The sequence below is a fragment of the Macrobrachium nipponense genome, chromosome 29 (genome assembly GCF_015104395.2).
Source record: "Macrobrachium nipponense isolate FS-2020 chromosome 29, ASM1510439v2, whole genome shotgun sequence".
In the NCBI taxonomy this organism is placed as follows: Eukaryota; Metazoa; Arthropoda; class Malacostraca; order Decapoda; family Palaemonidae; genus Macrobrachium; species Macrobrachium nipponense.
This window is the reverse complement of record NC_061092.1, coordinates 45,531,891-45,550,997: the sequence shown is the minus strand read 5'-3', so window position 1 is coordinate 45,550,997 and position 19,107 is coordinate 45,531,891. Positions and strand designations below refer to the sequence as shown.

The 19,107-nt window shown below is 39.1% G+C and overlaps 1 protein-coding gene across 4 annotated transcripts in view; it reads right to left on the bottom strand.

Annotated features, from left to right (window-relative positions):
- LOC135206256 (cell surface glycoprotein 1-like) overlaps positions 1–19,107 on the bottom strand; it is a 133,020-nt gene that overhangs the window by 77,761 nt on the left and 36,152 nt on the right. For 3 of the 4 annotated variants that reach the window (XM_064237656.1, XM_064237659.1, XM_064237660.1), the window contains exons 1-2: positions 16,186–16,360; positions 5,574–5,872 (exon numbers count right to left, since the gene is read on the bottom strand). In XM_064237656.1, the coding sequence (XP_064093726.1) occupies positions 5,574–5,780 (207 nt within the window). In that variant the 5' untranslated portion in view covers positions 5,781–5,872; positions 16,186–16,360. Of the gene's footprint in view, positions 1–5,573; positions 5,873–16,185; positions 16,361–19,107 lie in introns of those variants that run through there. The other variant, XM_064237657.1, reaches the window with a different exon arrangement.

Below are 19,107 nucleotides of genomic sequence, written 5' to 3'. Positions count from 1 at the left end.
AACCTAACACCAGCACCATTTCCTTATCTAACCTCACGAGTAATAGACTAATGCCGGAGTGTTACCACTCACTATGGAAAACGAGAATTTTTGTAGACAATTTGAATATTTAATCCTGTCATTCAATGGGGGAAAGAAATGCGAAATATTTATCCCTAAGATGATCAAAGTATACAACTAAAGCATTGCACTTACTGCCTAATCGAGATCTAACATTTCAATTTCCTGCTGTAACCAAACTCTTAGTAAACAATGAATCCGCATAAAAAAAAAATCCATACTTCCTGCCACGACATCGTACTTCCAGACACTAAGAATTCAAGGATGGCAGCAAAGATAGTTGCAATTCATCCTCTTCAAATAACCGGTCACGTGGCCACATGGTCTCAATCGACGTGAGTCAGGATCCTTTGAAAGATCATATTTTCATTATAGAAATGTGCATCTAATATACTTAGATTAGAAGAAATGGCATAACCTTATAAACTTTACTGACAAGGTTTCAAGAACTTTCCATTACGCTTAACTTTCGTACTTCACGCAAAATTTTTCTCATTCACAGGAACTTCAACTGAAATTAAGCAATATATCTACCGGAGGTCTATATCCACCATTAATCTTTACTTCGTAATGAAATATATAATACAACTCATGCCCTGTACCTACCACTCCCAACAGAAGTTTCTCAAGGAGTACCAGTTTTTCTAGGCGCGAACAGAACCAGACTAAAAACACCGGTAGCACTCACCGGCCGGTCTTCTGTTTTATCTCTAAATTACTTTTTTTCTTGCAGGTTATATAAGCTTTCTTTGGCTACGCGCCAAATGTAGCACGTGCAAGGTCAGTTGGCGATAATGAACTCAAACGCCCTTGTCCAATATTTTGTTTGCTGCCATTTACATTTGTATTAATAAAAGCATCCAATGGAATTAGTGCTTCACCTTTTTTGTGAATTTAGCTGGCCAAATATAAAGTCTCAGACCAAAAATAAGGTCAAGGTTAATTTTATACAACTGGTCTGCAGAGGTCTGCCAGCTTTCAAACCTGTAAAATATCAGTTCCTTGGACCGGGCGTTTTAACCAAAATGAAAAAGCCTTCCCTGGAAGTAAACCTACTTAACTGAAGTAGTTTTATATTTCTTCTGTCCTCAGCCACAAATACTACTGGATTTAGTAAATCAAGCTTGATCCTCAGTCGTGTTTACATACACGCTACAAGAATTACCCACGAACAGCTGCCTAACTTGCTTAAAATACGCTCTCTTTTCATTAAAAGTCACCAGCAATATTTCACAAAATATGAAAACCACTCGCGAAAGGAAAATTCAAATCATGTACTCTGTACTGACGCACTGTATTCTGTGAAGTAAAAAACTAATATCCTAAATTCGGAACTAGCCATCACCTTTCGCGTTTGTCAAAACAAGTGCAGGGCAATGGCAGACCTAGTATACACTCAATCCACAGGTACCCCCATTTATAGAACTGAGATGACATTGTACCTGCCAAAGTAATATGCAACAAGTCGGCCAATAGCACTTAAAATCTTTTTACTTATAATCTTCAACCTATCAAAACCAAACGCATCTTGTTCTAATCATATCTTGCCACGCCAGTTGACAACTTTGCTGTCAACATCTTTAGGAACATGGCAAGAGCATATGTACTGTATTATATTTGGTGCAAAAGTCAAACGCTGCTGATAAACATCAGAATTCACCAGTCACTCCCTCGGCTCAGTTGTGATGACGTACAACTAAAGAGGAGGGACCGACATAAGGGACGATTATAAGGCCACAACTACAAAACCTTTACCACAGATCGTGCCACTCATTTCTCATTTGTTTTGTCCAGTTTCGAAAACTTGATCACAGTCAACATATATTGCTTTGTTCATTTTTCTCTTCCTTTCTTTTAAATTATGCTGGACTGAATTCACCTTTAAAATCAACGGAGTATGAGAACGAGAAAGAGCGAGCCCGCAAGCCTTCCCAAACCACCGACAGTGTGTGGAATGTCAAGTGGACTAACAAAGCCTCTTCAAACTAACCGTTAATGCACCCATCTACTTTTTTTATTATTCCTATAAGGTAGCATTTTCATTTTAACTTAGTGACATACCAGTTTTCTACATTTCCCAAATACGTATGATCTGAAGAGGGACATTTAAGTATGACATCCACTGTACGTTCTCGTATTCTATCACAACTGGTCCCGGGCGTAATATCTTACTAAATACATATTAGCAAAGTTTGTGCAGTGGATCACTTCAACAAACTTGAACTTTTGTTCTAATGATTATAAACATTCAAATCCAAAAACAATGCAGCTGCCTTCATCATTAAATTTATGTCAATCAACGCCATCCGAAGACCAACTAATTTCAGCAATTACCAGGTGAGAGAGAGAGAGAGAGAGAGAGAGAGAGAGAGAGAGAGAGAGAGAGAGAGAGAGACGAGAGAGAGAGAGAGAGAGAGAGAGAGAGAGAGAGAGAGAGAGAGAGAGAATTTCCGTTGATCCTAATTTTTTTTTTTTTTTTTTTTTTTTGGGGGGGACCCTATTTGATGAAAGCAAAGACGACAGTGAGTAACGGGACACAAAGACGGTCCTTCACCCCCTAAGGTACCAAGAGCTCTGGACAAGTGGAAGGAAATGGGAACCCTGCTTTCCAACTAGTCTTATCCCCATGACACAATCGACCTTAACATTAACAGCTCTAAGTGGCTGGTGTGACTAGTAGGGTGGGTGAACGTGAAGTTACCAGGAACCGAATTATGAGCCTTGTTTATTGGTTAACTCGTTCCCCATCCACCCCTTCTCTTACTCGGAAATACCAGCATCAAAACACTAGCATAATTTGAAAACATTAAATTTTTTTTAATTTGACAAAACCCATAATTTTATTCTAATGCTATCAGGTTAACAATTCATTACTTCAGACTCCATCAACCAAAAAAAAAAAAAAAAAAATTCGTTGGGGCAGACAGAATACCTATAAAAAAAAAATTGTAGCCAGAGTTCCCAAATTGTGAAACCATCAGTGACTGGGGACATCGATCCTGACACGATCCCTCTATTTTTAAACTTGACGGTAGGCAATAAGTGGAAAATATAGTATAGTACCAACCAGCCCGGTAGTAGTCAGCAAGCGAGCACAAAAACCCAAAGCCCAAGGATAGCCAGCGACGCCCATTCAAGGTCACAGACTTCCAGACGACGTGGAGAGCACGAAGCGGTACACAGCTACCTTCAACCCTACTCCCGCCAACTTCACCTTCATACAGGACGATATATCTGTTAATTGTTAAAATCCACAATCTTACTCCCACAAAATGACGGACCTTTATAGTTGAGCAATACACCAATCATCAAAGTTCAATCCCGCTCCCTTCATCCAACCCCTCAATGAGTCAACTGTCCTCTCCCGAGAACCAGGAGAGTCAGAGGATTAAGGGAGAGGGGGGAGGGAGGGGGGTCCTCACTCAGGTGGAAGGAATGAGTCAACAAATGGCACTGGCCCGAAGGGAGTGACTTTCTGCACGTTCGCAATTCAACACACTCAACTTGAGATTTTCCACCTATTGACGCTAAAATGTATAGGCAATTACAACCACCGCCGAGGACTGAATACCCAAATTATAATCAAAATACATCTGGCAAGAATTAGGTTGACTATACTATCAAAGTTTTCATGCGCTTTACTTTATAATGCCAACAGCATTAGACCCAAAAATCCCAAGTAAAATCATATTAACAGAAAATTACATTTCATTCAGCAAGAGAATATTCCAACTAACAACGACATTCCACTAAAATTTAACCTCAACATCAGACGGCAATCATTATTAAAAAAGAAAAATATAACCAACCACGCCACAGAATAAATCTACCAGACTCGAAATGAACGGCCAAACATAACACACACTACCTAATTTCTCTTAAAACCTCGCGCCTATATATCCAACAAATAGTCCAAATTTTAACTATTTTGGGAGTCCCTCCTGTTACTATCCAAACCGTGAATAGTATCATCCTCACCCAACCAGAGTCAGAATATACCGAGCAGCCCTTCACACACGGCACAGTTGCCAAGCTCTGACAGATCTTCATTGTGATAAATGTACCAGAGAGAGAGAGAGAGAGAGAGAGAGAGAGAGGCGAGAGAGAGATATTCAAACCATTTACACTAGTCGGACCAGTTTCAAAACCATGTTCGACTTAAGAGGGCTTGTTATAAATCTGCCTGTTAAGTCTAAATTTAGTCTAGTTATATCACGAAGACACCTGGAAAGCGTGTGCAAATATCAGCTGGTGTCGCACCGGCTAACACCTGGAAAATCATGACTAGCAGTTAATGAGCTGCTCTTCCATTGAAGGAGTGGAGAGAGAGAGAGAGAGAGAGAGAGAGAGAGAGAGAGAGAGAGAGAGAGAGAGAGAGAGAGAGAGAGACTACTTCACTCATGAACAGAGAGGATGAGATACCTCTTGGCAAACTTGTCACGGTGAAACTTCCGAAATCCAAACCAGATACCCATTTCATCAGTTGCTTACACAGACTGAACCAAGACACCGACCATACGGGAAGGAGGAATTAGGATGAGCAGTTAAATGCACCAACTGAACAGTCGAGGGCCGCATCTCGCTTCATAGCCCGCTGACCCCTGAAGGGAATTCCTCACTTGGATTAAACACCTGTTTCTATAATTCCTCGGTGTTGAAGCAGAACCGTAGAGATTATTCTTTAACGTAAAATATACAAAATACACTGCAGCAACTAAAAGGAATGCAGTAGTTTTGACCTACAATAATGACCTCCATGGGCGTTTACCTGGCAATCCACAGGACAGTCGAAGCCCGAGGTATCCCTCAGTAAAGCACATGGGGCGTGGATAGAGAATGCAAAGCTATCTAGTGGGAAAATAGGTGGTTTGGCAGTATAGCCACAATACGGCAAGGTCCCATAAAATCATGCATATTTGGTTAACATAAAGAACTACGACGCCCAGAAATGTTATTTCCTCTTCAGGAGTTGGCAATACTGCTCGAATGAAGAACAAGCCCAAAATAATGGAGGGTTTAAATACTCACAACAAACCAAATTCTTCGGTTCGTCATTTGAAATACACCACACTCCTTAGTAGGTCATTTGGAATTACTGAAGTGGTTATAAAAAAAATAAATAAAACTGGGATGGGACCCACCATCACCTGCATTTCTCTCTGTAAGGGCTTTCTTTAACTAAAGGGTCCTTCCTTCACAATATGTCTAACTCTGAATTTGACAATTTTGAACATTTTAGGTTGTCCTTTTGGAATCATCAACACTGAATACGAACTCTAACACGAGCTGCCGTTCAAAACCTCTCGTTAGTTAGAAAAAATCAAACTCCTTCATTCAAGACAAGCCTCATCACAAAACTCATATTCGTGCACACACGTTACCTGATCCAGTCTATGTAACTCGAAAATGATACCTTCAATGCATAAGACCTAACACAATCTAATCTAAAAGGGTACTAGACAATGAACACTTAAAACCTGGTACAAACGAAACCTGTTGAATGAACCATTTACCTCTAGCTGCGTCTGGTCTGCCGTGGCGTCCCCGTTGGGGGAAGCAGCCTTCTCTGCCACTTGTTCAATGGTCTTTCCATCCTCCACCTTGACTCCGCCAGCGTCTTCTCCGATCTCCTTCACCTTGACGTCGGGCTCTGCGGCACTGCCGTTCTTCTTGGGGCTGGACTGGATGTCGACGGATTTCTTGGAGTGACGGAGACCCATTTTGTTGTGTTTTGAGTGGTGTGGGGCTTGATGGTCAGTCGGTGGCTTCTCTTCACTTTAATCTCCGGTGGGTGTGGTTTTCGAAGTTACCACTGAAATAGAAAATAATAAATTAGTGAAACGGTCAGCTAATATCAGAGAGAGAGAGAGAGAGAGAGAGAGAGAGAGAGAGAGAGAGAGAGAGAGAGAGAGAGAGAGAGAGAGAGAGAGAGAGAGAGAGAGAGAATTACTAAATAAATACCTTATATACCTAATATTTTAAAGCACAGACCCACTGCTAGTAAAAATAAAAATGTAGACCTATGAGGTGATAGAACCAAATTAAGAGATTTTTTAATGCACAATATAGAAAATTCTAGTAAATGGAAAACCTGTGTAGAGGTAGCCAAGGTCCTTCAATTTCTAGGGCATTCTGACGGTATCACAGCCACCATATTGAGTTTTGAGTAAGCCGTATTGGGGTGGTAGGCTAGTACCTCCCAAAAAATATGACCTCTGAACTCCACAAAGTATGGTATTAAATACTAAGGGACTCCAGATATGACCTGTTTTCAAGGAAAAAATTTTCCTATAATAATCTACTTCAAAATAGACAATACACTATCACAGCATTAATAATTTCGATGACCATCATACCAAAGGACCATATAAAAAAATTGGCCTGCAAGAACTTAAAAGCTTTAATGTTAAGTAAAATGCAACAAGTGGAGAGAGAGAGAGAGAGAGAGAGAGAGAGAGAGAGAGAGAGAGAGAGAGAGAGAGAGAGAGAGAGAGCCTGAACATTCACATAGAAAACGTTTAATACTGAACGATTCGGTCATACCGAGACTGGTAAAATTAGCAACAATGAAGTCTGACCTTTGACGAATAAGCGTAGAAAGAGCCAGACTGCACAAACTTGTCTACGGTATAGCTTTTCCTGATGACTTACTATCGCTTGTTTTGTTTGTTTGTGTGGTGCTTTTACGTTGCATGGAACCAGTGGTTATTCAGCAACGGGACCAACGGCTTTACGTGACTTCCGAACCACGTCGAGAGTGAACTATCACCAGAAACACACATCTCTCACTCTTCAATGGAATGACCGAGAATAGAACCCGCGACCACCGAGGTGGGACGCTAATACCATACCAACCACGCCTCGGAAAAATAATTACAGCTATTTGGGTTTCCCTTCCAGATAGTTACTAATTATAATAATTGAAGCCAAATACCTCCAAAACACTATGGCAATTACAGTCAACAATTTTTAATCTTTTCAGAAGATAGTACTATATTTCCAAGAAATCAGTGGAACCACGTAGGTAATAGATAAATCTGTAAGCAATGGGGACTTTAAAAGTGAAATGCCTGGCCAACAAAACCACACCAATAAATTACTAAAACCAGTAGCTAATTCCAAAAACTTTACATTCACGCTAGGACTGGCAGCTTAACTCCAACTCACTTTTCAAAACCATTTACTAAAAACTAGAGGCAACTAAAGAAATATACACTAACATGGAATTATATGAGAGAGAGAGAGAGAGAGAGAGAGAGAGAGAGAGAGAGAGAGAGAGAGAGAGAGAGAGAGAGAGAGGTTGAATAATAGAACCGCAGCCATTCCAGGGTTACCACTCCGACCCCAACATCCCACCGCCTTTCCCAACGTAGGCTCTTACCTTCAAGGGGCCGAGCCGATAGAAACACTCGGGTTCTAACAATGCCTTGTACTTCTTGACCACTGACAAAGTCAAAGGTTTGAATTTGGAAGGCTTACGAGCACAATGGCAGTTTAAACTAGGTTGATTCTATTGTGCACAGAAGGACTGCCTATCAAAATGAAAATTCTGTCAAGTATCTTCAAAGAAAACTTTAAAAGGGTACAATTAAAGTTTCTCTTACGATCTTTACACAACTGAAAAAACTTGCTTGGGGCAACTACAAAATTTAAGCCCAATGGCTAATACGTAATATAAAATAAGCTACCCAAGTAGTTATTTAAACTACTAGGTCCACTTATTGGCCTTTCGTTCACTACCACAAAATCCCTACAAGGATAAAGGCAATGCCATAAATATAGAACACCTGTCACGTACTGAAATAGTCTAGCAGTTCTGTACATTCCTAATACATTACTAATGGCATTTCATAACCACTAGAAATCCTCTACAAATCAATATTTTACTTTAATACGATTTGAACAAGGAACCAGAAATTTAAATAATTTCAATTCAGGCTTCTAAAAAAAAAGGCTAAAGCATCTTTGTAATAATGTCGGCTTGTGCCACCTCCCACACAAACTCTTCCACGAACAAACTCGTTAACTTGCCGCCGTAACCACAAACCACAGGCACAATCCCGCCGTTAAATTACCGGACTGAAAACTGATATGACATTGGCAGTCTTCAATGAAGGTGAAGTACACTTTAAGAGCAGTAATTTGTATGCAGGTAAGTATGTATAATTATAAATATATATAAAAATTAAATAAAGATATATATAGAACGGAAATAAAGAATTATCCTTCATCTCGCCCCTACTAATTTAATATATATATATATATATATATATATATATATATATATATAATATATATATATATATATCTTCAAGACCCTTTTTCGGTAAAAATGCAGTTCACTATAAATCTGAAACCTAATTCCAGAATATATATATCTGCCATTTAATAGGATACGAAAAAAAATCCTATTTGACTAAGTATATATGAGCCCCGATACTTCTACCGCTGCAAAACCATCCCCCAACATTAACAGCGACGAGAGATTTCTCTCAAGAACCTTCACAGCGTAGCAACTGAAGAGGCAAGGCCTTGGAAGAGACCGCGCCAACCAACTGGGGTTACATAACCACGGAGTACTACTCCCCCACTCTGCGTTGATAATAGTACTGAATGTGGGGATTTCTCCTCCTCACCTTCACTTTACAGATCGTATAAAACATACGGTAAAGCCCTACCAACACTAAACTAACAAGGACTGAGCTGATATACAGTACTTAATACGCAGCCCTCTCTCTTAAAATAACAGCAAATGCAGTGTTTCCACCAATTCCACAAGCCTACCAAAGAACCGCTACTCGGCAAGGAAATTCCAAGCAGCCTACGCGAATTCATTGCAAGATAGAATAAAATATGGTGTAAACTTCCGTAATCTCATGCAAGGGTGACTGCAACCTGGTTTCAACTTCGGCGTCCACTCATACATAATGGAGCACAGAAATTAGGCCAAGGCCAAGCGCTGTGACATACGAGGTCACTCAGCACAAACTGAAATACAGTAAATTGTTTGAAATGTGTAACAGGAGGAAAAGACTATGAAGGGAGTAAAGTAATGAAAGGGGCCATAGCTAGAGGCCGAAAGGACGCTGCAAAGACCTAATATCTACAGTGCACCGCAGGAGGTGCACTCACGGCACAACCCCCCCACCCCCCCCAAGTCCACGAAAATAGAAAACGCCATCTTGCTTGTCAATGAAGTCAAGACCGAGGGAACCCTTCAGCGTACCATCAGTAGTAATGAATCGCTCACGAAATTAAAGTATAACTAATCTCTAAGATCACCAACTTCATTCCAGAACTTCTCAAAGGAAATGGTATGGGGATTAAGTAACAAAACGACTGACTATATGCCAAAACATAGCTTTCTTCACAGGTTCGATTTTTTATCTATATAGATTTTTGGCATTATTCCAAGCACTGGGGCACCTAAGGCCATTCAGCGCTTTTACTGAAGTAACAGCTGGAGGTTTTCAAAAGTGTTACAAGAGGAAAACCTCGCAGTTACACTGAAACAATTGTTAAGAGGGTGGACAGTAAGATTGATGAAATATGAATGGAGGTACAGTAAAAGGAATGGATGTAGTTACAGCTAGGGACCGAATGGAAGCTGCAAAGAACCTTATGTATGTATGTTGTATATATGTATGTATATGTATATATATAATTATAAAACCTACATTGCACAGGATGAGGTGCACTGACGGCACTACCCCCCCTACGGGTGATTTCTTTATAGGAAACAACACAGTAAACCAGACTAACTTTTTAAAATTAAAATCAAATCCACAATTATCGTATATATATTGCAAGAAATAGCAACACCCTTATCAAAGTCAACTCTTGGGCAAACAAACTAAGTTCACTCAATTGCTACCCTCAAAAACTTCCGCATCAGGTTTAACGTAATTTAGGTAACCATGTGCGACCCACACCAATGCCGGGCACTCAATTTGCAATCCTACTAAAACTGGACAAGGTACCAACCTTTCGAGTGCCAAGGAATCAAAAGTATTCTCGTGTACATTTATATACTCCCTCGAACACATCTCCCTTCAATGGTGCCTGGGAACTATGCAATATAACCCTTTTTGAAATTCCAAATCCAGTAGCCATATTGAATGCACCACACCCTTTCATTCATAGCCAGGGGAAGGTGGGGGAGGAGGGGGGTTGAGGATAATGGGGGTGGGTCTGCCAGGGACCCAGGGACAGGAAGTGGCACCCACACTGAAGGCATCGCTTGCATCTTACTCACCCAGACTAGTCATCACTCATCCGGAAGCAAAGCCTGTGCAAACGCACCTTTGCTACGCTGAACTATACTCCTGCTACAGAATTGCTTTCACTCTTAAGTCAGATATCTTAGTTGGCAAATTCTTATTTGTTTGGTTTTTAAGAACGGTCCTCAACAGAGTTGTTTCCCTCTCTGACGGGCCCTTGCACGTTTCTAAATAAGTTGCTTGTTTCATAACTATCTAGTGTTCTCTCACATGTACTGTAGCTCCTGCAGAATAAAATTTGCTTTCTTTTATGCTTTTCACTTCAGGCGGTATTTTGTTTTTATAGTCTTGGTGCATAATGTTCAAAATCTCAATCACCAGACTTACATGTCTAAAGAAACTTAATCTAAGACTGATATTGGTTCACCATACTTTAGGGCTTTAAAGACTTAAGTGTTTCGTATTCTATTCCTGCTTTTACTGGGAGCCTACGTAGCTCGATTAGTGACTGGGATTTTCTGTTACGGTAACGTAAACCTTAATTTGGAGGCTAATTTTTACTCCTTGCAATTTTCTTATACCTAGGAAGACCGTAGTATATAACGTTGCAGTAGTCAAGCCATGAAAGTATTTGGTTACAAATTGCTATTATCAGTAGCATCTTCGTTTAAATACTTTCTAGTTAATGCAGTGCTTCTGATACGAAAGTTAGATTTTTACGAGAGTCTTCAAGTACTGTTTCTTTACTGAATCACTGGCCATAAAGAAATCAAGCAAGATATAAAACATGACGTAGAACAAAAGTTGGCTCGTCAGGTATTTTTACACATCAATCAGACCAATATGGCTTTGGCCTAATCGCTTTAGTTAATGATACACGTGAACAGCCTACCAAAACGTTGTACCTAATTGCACATGCTCTTAAATTGTACTAGCGCACCTTAAAAAAAAAAAAAAACTCAGTGTAAAAGCAGTGCTCCATGTTAATTTAATGGAATTAAAATCTAAAAAATCTATTAATAAAGTCCTAAAAATGTAATCACAACCAACTACTCGTACCCACCGCCAGTTGAGTTGTCTCAATAATACAAACCCTTTATATACATATATATATATATAATATATATATATATAATATATATATATATATATATATCTAATAAAAGGAGCCCATAAAAACACCAAAATGTAGAGAGAAAAGTACTATATTTCAGAGACTGCTGTCTCTCTCTTCAGGTATATGAATGAGAAAAGTTTACAGAAAAGTGGTATTTATACCAAGAGATTCGTCCACAAGTAAGCCATTTAGGTCACCCGCTGATAATCTTCCTTTAATCTTCTTAAGCGTTGGTTGAATGAACACTGCGTCGACGATGTCCGATGTCCAATTCCCTTTTGAGCTGTTCATTACCTGCTTCTCTTTTATTAAGGCCGATTCCATCATTTGACTCTTGTACCGGCAGTTGCTGCAGGTAATGAACATCTCAAAAGGGAATTGGACATCGGACATCGTCGACGCAGTGTTCATTCAACCAACGCTTAAGAAGATTAAAGGAAGATTATCAGCGGGGTGACCTAAATTGGCTTACTTGTGGACGAATCTCTTGGTATAAATACCACCTTTTCTGTAAACTTTTCTCATTCATATACCTGAAGAGAGAGACAGCAGTCTCTGAAATATAGTACTTTTCTCTCTACATTTTGGTGTTTTTATGGGCTCCTTTTATTAGATGGAATTCTGTTGTTACAGAACATTTTTTACCAGTCATAATATATATATATATATAAATATATAGTATATATATATATATATAATATTGATATTATACTACATATATATACATAATAGAGAGAGAGAGAGAGGCCATCAATCTTTTGGGCATATTAATTCAGCCTGAAATGGGGATAATACGTTTTAACCAATACTGTGCCTGACAGTTTATAATCCATATACTACTAAATGCATTACGTAATTGTTAAATCAATTTCACTACCAATGGGAGGCCCTTAAAAGTATTCACAAAGGATAATTTAGACAGTCCTCCACTTGCAACCATGCAACCAAAGTCAATCAAACCACTAAAGAATAATATTGGGATAATAGTATTGATGTATATAGCACACTATATAACAATTCTCCGACCAATCACCGAACAAGTAGTCCACCAAAAATAACAGTACAACCAAATTTCGATTTCGTATAACAAAGATCTAAATCAACAGCTAACCAAGTTGTATCTCAGCTCAGTTTGTTTATTGGAGATGTTCAAGTTCCTGAATAGGCTCAACTATGCCAGTGCATTACGTTCAAATTAAGACCTTCGGAACTTCCCAAATTTACTATTTGTATTATATGCACCTTTTCAAACTACCCACTAAGCTAGTCTCCTCACTTCGTCATTTCACAGAAACTTGCCACTACATCGAGCACAATAACAAACAGTACACAGTACTTAGGATTCCGTGCTGCACACCACTACAGAACAGTCTAAATACCAAAATCTATTATCAAGTGATTAAAACCCTGGAACCATTTGCAAATCAGACTGCCCAGTGAATGAATGAAGGCTCACTGAAAAAATGACAAACAAATCCGTGCAGCAAAACTAACTTCATAAAACTAACATTTTCTAACATTCTTGAAAAGCAGTTAGTACATAGATCGCGGAAAAAATATGAAATGCTCTCTATATACCTTCCAACACGAAACTTCCAAATATTAAGACAAATTCGTGACCCAATCCTTTCCAAACAGACTTAAGCTTAACTAAAAATAAACTTTCATACATATGTTTATGCATTTACATGAAGAGTGAGGAGAAGCTTAAATATTTGTGCGCATATGTAAAACCATATAATTTTCAAATTTTATGAAAAGAGAGAGAGAGAGAGAGAGAGGAGAGAGAGAGAGAGAGAGAGAGAGAGAGAGAGAGAGAGAGAGAGAGCCCAATGGCTCCTTACCAGATTTTACAAACCCTGAAACCACTGCAATCAAACCCAATGCTCATCCCTTAGGCTGATGAGCCCAGCTGCGTGTCTGGTGCAGTATTCGAGTTTCTAAGCCACCTGCACCAAGACGCCTCTCATAAGAGGTACAAGAGGGCGGGGATTAACTGCAGTTATTAAATGCACACGTATTGGCCGGATTCTTTGATTAGTACAGTGCGAGTGTTTTCAAGTTCTATTAAGAGTGTTGAATAACAATTGCACAACTGAAGCCAATAAAACATTAAAACTTAATGAAAGCTATAACGCCTCTCAAATTGCTGCACAACAAAATTTCCACTCTCACACGATAGTTATAGTAAACTTGTGGCCTTGCCAAAATTTAACAGCATCTACGATAGTTCTATTAATCAACTGAAACACTACGGTCGTTCTATTAACTGAAAAACACTACAAACCAAGTGAAGCAAAAGCACGCGAGAGAGAGAGAGAGAGAGAGAGAGAGAGAGAGAGAGAGAGAGAGAGAGAGCCCACATGGTCTCAGGGGATGAGAGCCATCGCAAGAGGAGGTGCCTCTCAAAATGGAGCCGACACCGATGCTCGACTGAATTTCAAGGTCGACCACTAAAGTACTTTCTTATGAGCCAATTCAACGTAAATTATGTAGATAAACTGTCCATATAAACAAATTATAACTTCGATAAATCGAAAAAACCATTTCGCGGAGGTCTGTGGGCTCAGACATAAATAAAACTATAAATCCAATGATAAAATAAACTGGAGTAGCCTAGATAGAGACTGATGCAGGCCACTTATCTATACTGGTAGTACTAACTTATGACCATTTACTGAACTCACAGCACACGTCATTTCCTCTCAGAAAAGTGACATCATTGGAGTTTCAGATAAAGCGACCAACACTACCATTACATATGCACATATATAGTACACATGCACAAAAATCCTAAGTGAACTAGAGTACATCTGCAGTTCCTAAGTATGCAAGAGGCTGCTCATTTCTGCTAACAATGCACGGATTACCATGGACTTGCTCGTATAGCGAAACAGCCCCTCAATTTTAAACTATCAACCGGAATAAAACATCAAACTTCCTTTAGTCCACCAGCTGGTATTTCAGTCTTCGTTTTGCAATTCTATTATAACGTATTAAGTAGAAGGGCTTCGCATAACGTTAAGCCAGGTAAAAACCGACCACAATGTATAAACTACTTTGCATTGGATAAGAGTACCTGAAATAAGCATGGAAAGAAATGCTGACCCAGAAAAATGAGACTGCTGATTAGAATTATTTAAAAGGTTATACGGAAAATTAACGGTACTTTCAGCCTACTTGAACCCCATTGAATTTTTATGCTGTGCTTTAGTCTCCCTCATAGGCCAATGATTAAGAATATACTGAAACCGCAGATTTTCTCCCCAGATTATTTCAGTCTGGTTTCATTATCCCGGGGAACTGGTATTTAAAATGGCTAAGAAAAAATGGGGTGTGGTACTTAATTAAAATTTAATAAATTGACCACTACACGGCAGCAACCACTTTCAAAATGTTGATTGAAAACAAAACTTTACGGATGACCTTAGTCCTAAACCTTATGTTATTAAGCAAGCTTTGGTACAAACGAGCCCACCACGACAGTACTTATATTTGCAATACGGGAAACCGAATGGTTAATTTGGTATCTTTCTGGAATCTAAAATTTTGATATTACGGGGTTAAATTCACATTTGTTTGTACAGCCGAAGCTTCATGCTAATTGATGCCAAGATATGGTTTGGAATTGGTAATACTGTCGCCATGCGTAAAACCATGGCCCGCGTTACAACCCAAATGGAGCAGCCCCAATGGAGTGGCTAGACTTAAAGTCTAATAGAGTTGTGTAGCAAGGACAAGCAAGTGGGCCGGTGTAAAACAAAATTTTTGGCAGGACACCAATTACATTAAATTTTATCCTTTCAATGTTTCCCTAACAGGTAACGAACTCAAGCCGGACAACAATGACTGGCGAATAATCTGTCCACAAGCAAAGTGAGCGCGAATTTTAAAGACTATAATAACTACTCGCCCAAATCGTTAACGAAAACTTAGGGTTAAGAAATTTTAAGGGCTAGGCAAGGGACATGATTGAACTTCGTGTTGCCTACTGGTTCATTACTAAAATCCCCATTGATTAGATTTTATAGATAATAGTACGGCAGACTGAAATGTGCGAGTATTACTCTCGCAGTAATACTGATACTACATTATTCTCTCCTAAAAAACACAAGCTACCAAACACCTATAATGCTGACTAAACTAATTTATGAGCTCTGCACAGTCAATCACAGCGATGACTGAACACCAAGAAATTTTAACAAAATTTCTCATCACACAAAAAACCCTCAAGCGGCTGCGAGGTCTTTGTTTTTGGTCCTGGGAAGACCGCTAATCCTACCTCATCTCCAAATTTACTACCACGCCTGGCTTAGGCTTAAAGTAAACTGGATTATAAACAGACGTTTCGGTTAATGCCAACCAAAGGTTTAGCCCAATATGGGTGGAAAGCTTGCGTTAGAATCTGCTTACCCGCATCTACTTTAAAAGTTAAAAAATAACCCTTCAACTGCGTTCGTCTACGAGTAGGTTTTCGCTGCAAAGGCCAGGACGATTCTTTGTTTTCGACACCACCTCCGACCCAAATAAGCCATCCTAATAACCCTGGAGCACCAAACACTTCAACACAGAGGTTTTTGGCGCGCAAATGACAAAATGGCGGGCACGTTGACAGTTTATTCTCTTCTCTTCACGTGGTAAAAGAAAGAAGCTCCTGAGGAGGAGGAGGAATCCCGCCACAGGACGCGATATCCCCCCTACAACCCCCTTCAATATCCAACCAACCGGCCCGCCAAAACTCAAAAATGTCCCTAAAATGAGGGAAAACTCACGCTGACTTTTCCTTACCTACAATACAGTTCCCGCGGTGGGTTACTAACAATCGCACTCCTTAATATCCGTTTACCAAGGACACCACACACACTAGTTTCTAGATCCACTACTAGATTTTTAATTGAGCACGGAACAGACACAGCTAAGCGTAACCTTCCACGGGCACTGCTCGTTGAGAACTGACGGCTGTTCTTCTGTCCACGCCTCACCCCCGTTCCTACAACCCCCGAAATCATGGCTCCTCCCCCCTCCCGCTCCGTCTCTCACCCCCTATCCTACTCCAGAACAACCACACAGCTGCTACTCCTACCGATCTTCCCCCACCCCCCCTACAACCAACGCTGTACCATCGTTAACCCCTCTCGGACCATTTCGTCTTTTAACGCGGTCTAAAGCCTTCAATTGATTTATATTATCTTGGAGAAGGATTTAAAGCCTTATGGCCTATTACGCTGGTTATTTCACGAAAATGCATGGCACTTCCATATACAGAGAGCTCTAGATAAAACGGCCGAGATATAGATTTACTTTAAGCTACAGAGAAAAACGACAGGCAGCTCGCTAATTCCACCTAATTTACTCTTATCAAATTCCTGAGCCACTCCTTCTCGACGTTTGGATCATAGATGAGATTGTTGGAAATTCTTTTTTCGTTTGTCCTGCACACACACATACACACACACACACACACACACACACACACACACACACACACATATATATATATATATATATATAATATATATAAATATATATATATATATATAATACTAAGTCTATTGAATAACAAAATTTACGTCATGGTGCTTACAGGGTTGAAATTTTAATTTTCCTAGTCAAATTCCCTCCTTTAGGCACAGCAGGGAAAAATATTAAATATTTAGTGGAATGGAAGCTAATATTTAGAAATGACAATAAGATCATACACCTATTATATGAGACTTGAAAGTTCCAATGATTTACAGTAAGGTAAGATACAAGCTGACAACCAATTGCTTATATATACAAAGCGGGAGAAAAGGCAGTTCTAACTCGATACAACCGAATACTGGATGAAGGGTACGCTTGCAGAATTATAATGCCTTCCTCCCTTACAAATCAGGTGTTTACTTAATTATATACCTACTTTACCAGACAATTTATTTCTAACATGGCCATAAACGCAAAATACTACTGTAGAATTATGCTGTGAAACATTATTCACTGAAGACTTGTGAAAGACCGAATATGACATTAAGAGTGGGGCCCACAGAATAAAATGCATGTCTTGGAAAAAACAAACATAATCACGCAAGTTAAGAACAAAATAATTAGTGATAAACAAATAAATACAGACATAAATGACGGAGATCATTTAGGAAGTTGGGGCCAACGCTTTGTGAATTCAAATCCAGAGTCATGTTGGTTGAAGGAGGAAAGGAGAGGGTGGCAAAATTGAGACTGATCTGGTTCTGGGGACTGCCTGCATTGTCCTTGATAAACAAAGGAATTACTAAGTCCAAAACAAAAATCTACCGGTGAAGCGTGGATGGTCTCTGGGGAAATCTTCCATATGCTACTTTGCCTCAATATTTATCTCTGAGACCTTTACCGCAAAGCTGTTGTTATTAAATGTATAAATTTTTATTTGATAGGAACACTTTGGTTCAAGTCTTTCTTAAAACTGTATGTTGCCATTATGATTGCAGCTTCTGTCACGACACATAAATTCGTCAATTACTAAAGCTTTCTTTATGTATTATCTAGAACTCAATTTTTGGAAAGGTTTGTCAAGCCCACACCTCAGCAAAAAATCAAATATTCTTTATGAATTTGTGGGATTCCTGCTTAAACTTAAAACTTCTTGTATTTCACGGCTTCGTTTATTACTTTACAGTATAGCTGTATAGATGTCTTGTTGAATAGACTCTTTATGTGAGTATGCAATTCAAAATAAAACTAAAAACGTGAATTTAAACAGTTTAAACAGTTTGATTGGAAAGTATTACAAAAGAATCATGAGAGAATATAAAACAACTGTGTATTATAAGTACAGTTAAGAATATAAACTAATACAAACTCCTCTGTCTCCAAACAATCTATACATTACAAGGAAAAAATTTTTTTCACTTCACAATGCACGCATCCGTATGCGTTTGTACTATATCAACTGTACAGTAGATAAAACATGCATGCGTTCGTGACTGCACCGTTCAATAATTTCATTTTCCTTCTGCAATATTTAAAGCATCCGCGATCCCATACTCCATTTGATAAAATAACTTTTGATACCTAGAGCCGGAAAACCACGTGTTCCTCAGAAGAAAAAGTATCTACCTTCCTTAACCAAGAATGACTTCCGAGCCCTGTTACGTGGAACTGGTCGTTAAGAACGAACAATGACACCAGTGAATAGTCATCTAATTGTCGTCGACTTCCTGACTCGCATGACTGTTTATGGAATCTTGCAGATTTTAATATTCATGTTTGTTTGCTTTCACGTTATTTATTAATTTTTCATTCCTTTCTATGCCCTTTTCATCCCATACACTCTACAGAATCTTCCATGTACAATAATACAACTAATTTTTTTTTTTGCATGTTCCACATGTATGGATGGTCTTTTACTTTTAATAATTATATACCAATAATAATAATAATAATAATAATGTCTCTTATTCTATGGTAAAGTCACGACATATAACAGTACCTGTATTTAAAAAGATAAAAAAAAGTTCATGAAAACGAAAGGTAACGTTACCACTATCTCACTCTACAGAGGAGGAGGAGAAGGATCGCCCTCCCCATGTTATATTATAACCACCCTTGCCAAACTCCCCACCCCTTAAATGACCCACGACCCTAAGCATGGCCATGCCTTAAGACCCTGATTATCGTCTTCTCGCGAGACTGACCTGCTCCAAGGTCACTGGAATTTAACCTTCTCGATAAATGTGA